Below are 10,349 nucleotides of genomic sequence, written 5' to 3' on the forward strand. Positions count from 1 at the left end.
GATTTTGGGTATGCACACACATGCCCCAACATGTTTTTTAGGCCACCAGGTCCAGGACTCTAACAGTGGAGTTGGCCATGTGGGATCCAGCACCTTAACTACTATGCCACCTACTGGCCCACAATGATTTAATTCTTATGGGCCCCCTGAGGTCTCCTTTAAGGCCCTTTGCTCTGAGGGGTCAGTTTACTAGTAGGATCATGACAGTATTTAGACCCGGTTGTGGTGGTACAGGCAGTATGTTGGAGTATAGTGCTGGAAGCCCTGTGGCAGTTGCAGTTCAAATGCCCAGAGAGGTTGGCCCGAAACATACTATGCAAGTAATATAGGAGTGCCCAAGATCTAACGAGCTGGATCTATCTGGGATCACAGTGTGATCAGATCCTCTAGAAGGTGCTATCCACCTCTTGCACTCTCTCACATGAGCGCATGCATACACTCTACCATAAAGAAAAATTAATTTAAAAAAATACCCTCAACCATTTGGACATACAAGAGATCTTCAAAAAGTTCACAGGAAAGTATTATGAAAGATGCATGGATTTCGGGACCAGTAGATTGCTATGTCGCTGGACTCCCATGTAGTCAACCACAGTTTGAGTCCCGGACCCTGTGGCTTAAACTCATGCCGGGCATGTGTGCATGCATGCGTGCCCCAGATCCCGAAGAATGGATGACAAGGGATAGCAGCATGGCCATCCCCCTGGGGGGTGATTTCTCACTGTCTCTTTCTGGCGAGCGCACGCACACTATAGCAAAAACCTCTTAAAAAAAAAGCATGGATTTCAATTTTTTTTTCTATCAAAATACAGTTATTTTAATTCTACTTTTCCACAAACACTCTGAAGTGCCTTTAGACAAAGCCATGAACTTTGGTATCAGAGTGGTTCTTTTTCAACTCTAACAAATACAATTATATTTTAATATTTTTTATTTATTTTTTATTTGTTATTATATTAATTTGAGCAGAGAGAAAGAGAGAGAGAAAGGGAAAGTGAGAAAGCAAGGTGCCAGGTCTAGAACTTGAACCACAGTCGGCCATGTGGGAGTCCAGCACCTTAACCACCATGCTATCTGCTGTCCCCATAAATATATTAATGTAATGTGGTGATGGTTAAGTAAAATAAAATCTGAGGCTTTGACATTAATTGTTGCAGTTATTTAACTTTATTATATTTTAAAAATCTGAAAACTTCAAAACGTAGTATTTATACAAACACCTGAGGACTGTTCAACTGGGCACAGCATCTTCTTACAAACAATATGAAAGAAGACCAGGTTTAAGTTAGAATCTCCTCTTACATATGGAAAAACATATGACACCATCTTTTAAATAGTTGCATCCATATGTAAAGTACATTTGGTTGTCTAAAAAGAAAATGTACATTCTTGCCCTGGTGAACATTTTATTGGCATTTACGACAAATGGCTAATACTTTTATAACAGATTCTCATAGCTTATAAACATTACACCAAAGTTATACAAATAGCAATAAACATATAGCACCATTTCCCCTTGGAAGTTCTAATTCATAAAGCCTAAACAGTAAGTCAGAACTAATGTATCTTTCAAGATGTAGCAGAATAAATGGCTCAGAACTAAGCAAATTAATTAGAAACATTGCATAGGATAGAGAACTTCCCTGTATGAAAATCAATCTACAGATTGTTTCTTATCCCCTGAAGAGTAAGCTGAGAGGTACTGGTGATAGCAAACAATGCACTTTTTTTTAATGGAACAAAAACATCTAACTACATACCTCGGTGGCAGTGCAAAGTGCCATTTTGTTTTTTAAAAGAAAAGATTTATTTGTATGTATTCCTACAGATATAGAATAATATATAAATATGGTAAAGTAACACATGGGGAATAAAAACATACAATAAAATATATATTTCTTTAAAACTTAGAAAAATGTATCTTCATATAGAGATGTGAAAGGCCTAGTTAAATGTCTGAGCTTAGTAACAATTTGGAAAAATTTTAAATAGGTATTTAGTTGAAAACAACCTAATTAGACTCCATTCAAACCACCTTTGTGGTATAAATATCAGACTCCCAAAATATTCAGACAAGAAGCCATTTTAAAGCTGAGGTGTGTCCTGGTGTGTTCAGAGAATCCATGTTCTAAACCCGAATATAACAGACAAATAAGAACAGAAAGGAAAATAATTTATATGGCTATCTCCTTTCTGGAAACTGGCAGAACATGAAGAGATCACTGTATACTTATCACACAGACAAACTATCTGAGAAAGATGCTATTCTAATGGTGTACCTTTAAATTCTCTTCTGAGGAAACATTTTAATAGATTTAATTACAGAAGTTGTCAGTCCCTGATATTTCCCCCTTTGGGATTCAGCTGTTTTGGTTCTAGATATAAAGATTAACCAAAATAAAAGGTTTTCACTGTTGATGGCATATTTGTAAACTGTATAATGAAAATAATAAAGAAGACAAAGGACTGCCAATTTTAACATGTCAATACTAATATCTCGAATAATTTTTAAAGAAGTAGATTGAACCGTAATGCAGTTCTATAAATTCTTATAAATATTTTATAGGAACCTTTTACAAAACAAAAACTGCTAGAAGAAAAATACTTTTACATTAAAATGGTATCAGGACACCTGAGAATTATGTCAAATCTTAACGTGTATATATTTTTTTCAATTATATTTTCCTTCTTTAAGTTTATCAATGTAGTAACATAGTTTTAATGCTGGCCCCAGCTTCAGACCCATATACTTCATAATCACATCACTCTTAAGTAGTAGGAGAGCCTTCCCATCAATTTCCTACAGAAAAAAAGGAAATATTAATAATTAACAATGCTTTCCTATTTTGCCAAAACATTTATACATAAGAACATGTCAAAAGGAGAGCCGCTGTATATCTGAAATACATATTATCTGCATAATTTTTTATTTCCTGAAAATTATTTAAAAATAATTTGTATAGTGAAGTATCATTTGATAATTTATAAATTTACTTCAATTTTTTTAAGTAAAAGAAAGTTTAATGTATCTTTGAAAAATGTCCTAAATATCCAACTACCTGATTTTAAATACTATATGTTGAATAAAGTACTACATGTGTATGAAAAAAATGTCAAAAACTATGAATAGTAGAAATGAATTTCAGACGGTCATTATCTTTCTGAGGAACTGGGAATAAGTCAGCATCAATGCAAACTATAAATGTGCTACCCAGAGTTGTCTTTATGTTGAAAGTTAATCAGATGTCTCAAATTAGATGCTAAAACTAATTACTGATTTTCATACTGTACTAAAATTGGTACAACAGATATTAGATCATTAAGTATTTAATAGTAACAAGATATCCTTATAAACTTCATTAGTTTAATTAACCAATTTATGTCATGGAAGCATATGATTTGGTATTCACGAATTCCTATTTAAAATAAAGCTACAGGGGCCGGCAGGTGGTGCGGTGGTTAAGGGTGCTGGACTCCCACATGGCCGACCGTGGGTTGAGTCTTGGACCTGGTGGCTTGCTTTCTCACTTTCCCTCTCTCTCTTTCTGTCCATCTCTGGTGAAATTAAAAATAAGTAAATAAAGTAAGTAAAATAATTCTTTAAATAAATACATAAAATAAAGCTATAATTAATCTTATACAGTCGCTGGATTCATTGATTGGCCTAACAAGGAGGCCTCCCTGTGACAGATTGTGGTCATGCCCTCCTACTCATGGTCCTGGAGCCAAGAAGGGAGTAGGTAGGGGAGAGGATCCTTGCACTTTATCACCAAGGAGAGGTACAGCTGAGAATGGCAATGCTGAATCATCATCTCTCCAGAACTTGAGGCCATTTGGTATCTTAGGCACTTGGATACCCATTTAAAAAAACAGACCATCAACCTACCATTTAAGGATCTAACGTAGAGAAAATAACCTCTCTCACAGAGGAAAATCAGTTGATAGGGTTCCCCCACCATCCATACTACTCAGCATCCAACTGAAAGGCCTGCACAGAGGTCATTCAAAGGCATTATGGCAGGGACACCCGATCAAAAGATACATTACATGTTGCCTGAAGGGAAAACCGGATCAAAAGATACATTACATGTTGCCTGAAGAGGTCGGCGAGGGGGCCTGATATCTGAGGATCTGTATGTCTCATAAACTGTATCACTTCCTCCACAGACCAGGTTGAAGGGTCCTTAGAGAAGCCTTGTTTCAGGACACTGGGGTCAGGTACAGCTATAAAACTTGGAGCTTCAACAGGGGGAAAAAAAACAAATCATACTTGACCGAATCATTATCCTGAAAGAAGAGATGTTAGGTAGGAAGTAATGGTGTCATTCCTGGAACTTTGTTAAGTACCCCAGCAAGGACTCAAGACTTCAGCCGTGAAACCTAGTAAAAGTCTATGTAAAGGTGAACTAAGATGGCTACACAGAAGTGTCCCATTTGACCTCCCCCAAACAACAAAAGCGACTCCAGACGGTACCTTAAAGCTTCAAAGATCATAGAACAGACTGTGGAACAATCCAAGGTCTCTTTGGCCACAGGCAAATACAGCAAAAGATCTGTTACTTGGGTTAAATTAGGTTAATCAACCTAACCCATGACTCTCTTCCTTCAAGTATGTTAATGAGTTTCTCTGAATCTCTGTTTGAATTAGGTTTATTTTACTAGCTAAATACAATGAGAATCCCCCAAATTTACAGTTTTACAGCTGCTTAAATTTATTCACTCTAATCAAGGAGTTTCAATAACCCCATTATCTGTGAGAGCCAACATGTTCATGTATTCAATATGGATGTTTTTAGCATCATTTTATTCATTAGATTCTCATCTCATGCTTATCTGAATTTTAAAGAAAACAAGATTTTTCTTTACTAAGTCAGAAGTAATTTTAACATCTTATTTAATTTCTCTTTCATGTTTAATTGCATAGTAATAGATGCTGTGGTTGAAGGTTTATATAGTTATAAAAGAGATAACTGAGACATGAAACAATTTCAGTGCTCATACCTGGAAAGGCTTTAGCTGTGCTCTCACTGAGTTGTGCTCAAATTTCTTTGGGTCCTGACAGTATCCATCCACTCAACCAGAGCACTTGGCTCCCTAAAGTTAGCATGTGAGAGCTGGGGTGGTTTGGCAATTACCTCAAAAGATTTGTTTCTTTAATCAAGAACCGTGAACACAAATTTGAAACCAGGTAAAAATGATAATGGTGTAGACCATAGTATGCCTGAGGCATTCTGACAATTTAGACAGAAAAGCCATTTCCTTTAAACTCAACAAAGATATAATTCAACATTAAAAAAACTCTTGGCAAAACAAATCATACCTTTAAATATACTTACATTTTTGTGGAATTTCTGGTTTCTGTCATCAGAATCTGGTATATTTATGTCTTGAGTAACATGTAACTAGTTTTACAAATTACTACAGATAAACTACATGTGAAAATATGATGTCTGATAAAAAAACTGTATTTTTGTATTAAAAATAACTTTAAGACATTCTATTTTTAGTCTATTATGATAAATAATTTAGTTGAACCTATATCTTCAAAACAGAGAAGGAAGTAAACATTATATTCTTATTCAAATAATTATAAGAAATAAACTGTGTGAAAAATAAAGTTCAATCACACTTTTCTTTCTATGTCTAATATACACTGGGATATCAACAGGCATTTCTAAAGCAAATATAATAAAAATGCTTTGATTCCAAATCCCAAAACTGTTATTAGATTTTTTCCTATCATGAAGATTAGTGATTTTGTTCATTCAAATAATGGGGCAGGGCAGAGTGTGACTGGCTGTCAGGAGTTAACACATCTTTAAGTAACAATTCTAATACGTTAAAGAAAATAATAGTAATGACACATCTCTAAACAGCTTCCAAGTGCAATGCTCACATGTTCTCTGATGATGCACACAGCTCAGCAGTTAAGAGTATAACCCTAGACCCAGTGTCTGAGTTCAAGTAATGGCTTAGTCACTTTTTAGTCAAGGGACCTTAGCCAAATGACTTGTCAGATTTCTCACCTGAAACGTTTACCAGCACCTACATCTCAAGGAATTGTTGCAATGATGTAATATATGCGGCCATAAAAATATACACCTCACATATAATGTCAGATAGTGATAAAGATGATGATGACATCTGTTAAATTGTTAATTACTACTAGGTAAAGTTACTACTATTAGTCTTTCCACTCCTAGAAAGAGGAAATAAAAGCTACTTTGGCATGGTATTGTTAGGCACACATTTAGAAATACGATATTCAGCATTAAAAGCAACCTTGTAGAGCCTGTCTTTAAAAAGTTCATCTTTGTGAAAATACTTTAAAACTCAGGATATTTACCCTTTATGAAATAAACAACTCTCTTTAGACTATTTTCAAACAATGTAGCTCTAAAAGGAAAGATGATCTGCAAGGGGAGAGTAGGGGGGTAAATACATTAACAGTGTCACCATGTGTAGTCTGCTGGCCCATAGGTAAGGGAGTTACCTGGTCCCCAATGCCTTCTTCACTCTTCAACCTAGCCTAGATGCCTACCTGGAGAAAATGAACACTTATTCCTACCCCCTTAATCCTTAACAGAGTACAGGGTAGCAGCCACCTTTACAGAAGACTATTCTGACTTTTTCCAAATGGCAACAGGATTTTGCCCTGTCTGCATATCCCAGGTTTTCCTGTAGCATCTGAGGGAATGACAGACGATATGGAGAATGGGGAAGTGATGTGGCTACAACAATAGGATACCAGAGTCCAAATCCAGGAGCCATACACAGGCTGAACTCAGGAAAGGTCTCAAGAGAAATAAAGAATAGAATAGAATATGCCAGAAAGGAGAGGGAGTGTGTCTTTCCAGGTCTCAGAGTCATGGGAGATTTATTGCATTCAGACAGTTCCCAAGGAAAAGATAAATTAGAACTGTATGAGAACCACTAATCTGAGGCATGGGGAACCAGATCCCCTGAGCAGGCTCTGTGAAGCCATGAGGACTGGAACATCCATAATGATTTGGCCCTAACAGTGATATGAAGGGGAAGACTCAGACTCCTCAATCTTGGCACTTGCTCCAATGTGATACACTCCCAGGGGGTGCTGTTGGACCCAGATGGAAACCTCAAGGGGAACGAAAAACATATTGTTTAAGATCACTGTTTTTGAATATACCTTCACTTTTTCTCTGCACTTGGAATTTAACATCATGGTAACCGGTCTTGGTAGATGATTTGTTCCCACCTAGTGCTGAACTTGAGGTGCCTGGCACATTTTGAGGAAAACTCTTGAAGACTGAAGTATGAGTATACACAGGATTTCTAAAGACAGGACTTGGAGGATTTCCTAAATTTAGTAAATATTTCTTGGAATCTTCAGGAATGTTTTCCTCTTTGGGCATGCCATTTCCCTCGGGAGACAATTCTTCTACAGGGAAAAAGAAGAGAGATTAACTTCCAACAGACTTATATCACAAGTGAAATTTTATTAAAAGGCCAAAAATCTCCTCATCCCCCAACAACCATTCACATAATTCATGCTACAGTGAACCACAAACAAACCTTTAATACAGATGCCACCTCTTTGGCATTTATAGTAATGGGAACTGTCCTGAAATCTAAATTGATTTTATGACATCTATATTTCTCATAGTAATTTACAATCTTTTGCCACTCCTGCCACCAAGGCTGTGAACACCAACCTCACTAAAGCATTCATTTCCAAGAATGCAATTCTTTACAACTGTTATAATCTGATCACATATTTGGTTTCGAACATTTACTTACTACTTAAGCAGTTAACACCTTCACTGAAGGAAAGTACCAGGCTTTTTCTATTCCTCTTCATACTCTTAACAGTTTTGAATAATACAAAGGTGAATACAAAAATGTTACTACAATTTTTATTTTTATCTAAGGAGAAATGACAGCCATGCACCTCTGAAGGGAATGAAGTGTTCAACAAATATTCCAAAGCAGTAGTATGTCGAATTTATCTGAGAAGATATGCCTCCCTACCTCCAGTGTCATTACCCCAAGAGCATAAATTAAGTGGTGGTAGAGGTACTTTTCCTCCTAATCCTGGTACATATAAATGCTATTTACCTTTAGAGGCATGCATCTTTGTTTTGGAGAACTTAGGAGAGAGAGGAACAACATAAGGTACAGGTTGTTGAGGAGATCGTTTGATGCTTGTCTTTGCTGCTGTATCTTCCATTGCTATTTTTGAAAAAATAAAAGTGCCTCTTTTAAATAATTAATATACTCAAACATTTCAATATCATCAGCATGAAACAGTTGTTGCTAAGTCATTTGCCCATTATAACTTAAACAGTCTGTCAATTATTTAACTGTTCATGAGTAACATATTTATTTCACCAGATTAAATGTTTCCACCAAGGGACCAGCAGACAGCATAATGGTCATGTCACTGGACTTGAACTCCAGTTCAAGTTCCAAGCCCAGTGGCTTAAAACTCATGCTGGGTGCGTGTGCATGAGTGCTCAAAATTCAGAAAGGAGAATGGAAGAGAAAGGATTGTGGCGTGGCCATCTACCTGGGGGGTGATTTCTTGCTTTCTGTTTCTCTGTCTTTGTCTCTCTGATGAGCACACATGCCCTATAGTAAAAATCTCTCATTAAAAAAAAATGTCGGGGCCGGCAGGTGGTATGGATGGTTAAAGGTGCTGGAGTCCCACAGGCCGACCAGTGTTCGAGTCCCGGACTTGGTGGCTCACTTTCGCCCCTTCCCTCTCTCTCTCTGATCAAATTAAAAAATAGTAGTAACAAATGGAATAGAATAAATACATCATTTAAAAATTCTTTTTCACTGGAATAATATTGGGGAGCTATTCGTGTTCATGTTTCCATGATGGAGAGGAGTTAAGAGTTGAGAGAAGTTGAGGCCAGCTGCTGGCACGGTAGTGAAAGCACCTGGATTGCACATGGCTGATTGTGCAGTTCCTGTCCGAGACCAAGAAGCTTGAAAAACACAGAAGGTCTGTGTGCATGTGTGCCCAAACTCCTGAGTGGAGAAGGGATTGTGGCATGGCCATCCTCCCTGGAGGACACTTTCTTATTTTCCATATCTGCCCAGTGAGTATACATGCCCTCTAGCAAAAAAAAAAAGTTAAGAGGAGTTAAGGAGAAGATATGAATACTCCAGATTGTAGACAACAATCTTGGCCTAGGGCTACCCTTAGAACAAAGCTACTGCTTACTTATCTTTCAACCTAAAGCACTTATATCTAAAGGACTGGTCTTTAAAGCATAATCCTGAAAATAAAGACACCTTAAATTATCAATTACACCCTAAATAATAGCTATTACCTTGGATTTACCTCCAACTAAAAGGACAAATAAGATATAGTATAAATCTAAAAAGCTGGACACTTCAATACTCCACTTTTAGTAGTGGGTAGATGAACTAGGCAAAAGATCAACAAAGAAATTAAAGAAACAAACTTTAAAAAGGGAGAAGTTACATGATTATAAATGGAAGAGAGAAACACTGAGGTAATCGGTAATCAATGTTAATGATTATAGTCTCTTATTTTAAAAAATATTAATTAATTGAAGAAAACCTGAATAAATAGAAAGGCCCAGCTGTGTGACGTGTTGCTAAGACAATGTACTCTGCAGGCTGAAACCACAAAGGGAGGCCAAGGTTCAAGTCCCAGACTAACTTAAAGACCAGGAACAGTAGTACGTGTCTGTAGTCACACCTGGGAGTCTTAATCAGAAAGAATGAGACATGGTGAGACCTATCTTAAAAGTAACAAGGCCGGGACCAGCAGTTAGCGTAATGCCTATGTTGCTGGACTCCCATGTAGTTGACCACGGTTCGCGTCCCTGACCCGGTGGCTTAAAACTCACACCAGGCGTGTGTGCGTGCGTGCCCAAGATCCCGAGAGGAGAATGGAGGAGAAGGGATTGTGGCATGGCCATCCCCCCTGGGGGGTGATTTCTCGTTTTCTGTCTCTGTCTCTCTCTGTCTGGCTGGCGAGCACATGTGCCCTATAGCAAAAACCTCTCAGAAAAATGGAAAAAAAAAATAACAAGGCCAACCCCATAGTGCAGTGGCTAAGCATTGTGCATAGGGAGCTGAATCCCACACGGCTGACTGTGGTTCAAATTCTGGCCCTAACAGCTTGAAAAACACAACAGGTATGTGTGTCAAAAATAGTGATGGGGGACCAGCAGTTAGTGTAATGGCTATGTCGCTGGACTCCCACGTAATCAACCGCAGTTCGAGTCCTGGACCCGGTGGCTTAAACTCACGCCGGGCACGTGTGCGTGTGTGCCCAAGATCCCGAGAGGAGAATGGAGGAGAAGGGATTGTGGCATGGCCATCCCCCCTGG

At 37.7% G+C, this 10,349-nt stretch overlaps 1 protein-coding gene across 1 annotated transcript in view; it reads right to left on the reverse strand.

Moving 5' to 3' along the window:
* Positions 1–2,142: 2,142 nt before the first annotated feature.
* The window catches only part of SCML2 (Scm polycomb group protein like 2), a gene marked incomplete in the record, with an annotated part of 76,589 nt that continues 68,382 nt past the window's right edge, over positions 2,143–10,349 (reverse strand). The window contains 4 exon segments of the mRNA XM_027775473.1: positions 2,143–2,800; positions 4,088–4,239; positions 7,166–7,417; positions 8,095–8,208. Coding sequence (XP_027631274.1) covers positions 2,672–2,800; positions 4,088–4,239; positions 7,166–7,417; positions 8,095–8,208 — 647 coding nt within the window.

The sequence above is a fragment of the Tupaia chinensis genome, unplaced genomic scaffold (genome assembly GCF_000334495.1).
Source record: "Tupaia chinensis unplaced genomic scaffold, TupChi_1.0 Scaffold000567_1, whole genome shotgun sequence".
Classification (NCBI taxonomy): Eukaryota; Metazoa; Chordata; class Mammalia; order Scandentia; family Tupaiidae; genus Tupaia; species Tupaia belangeri.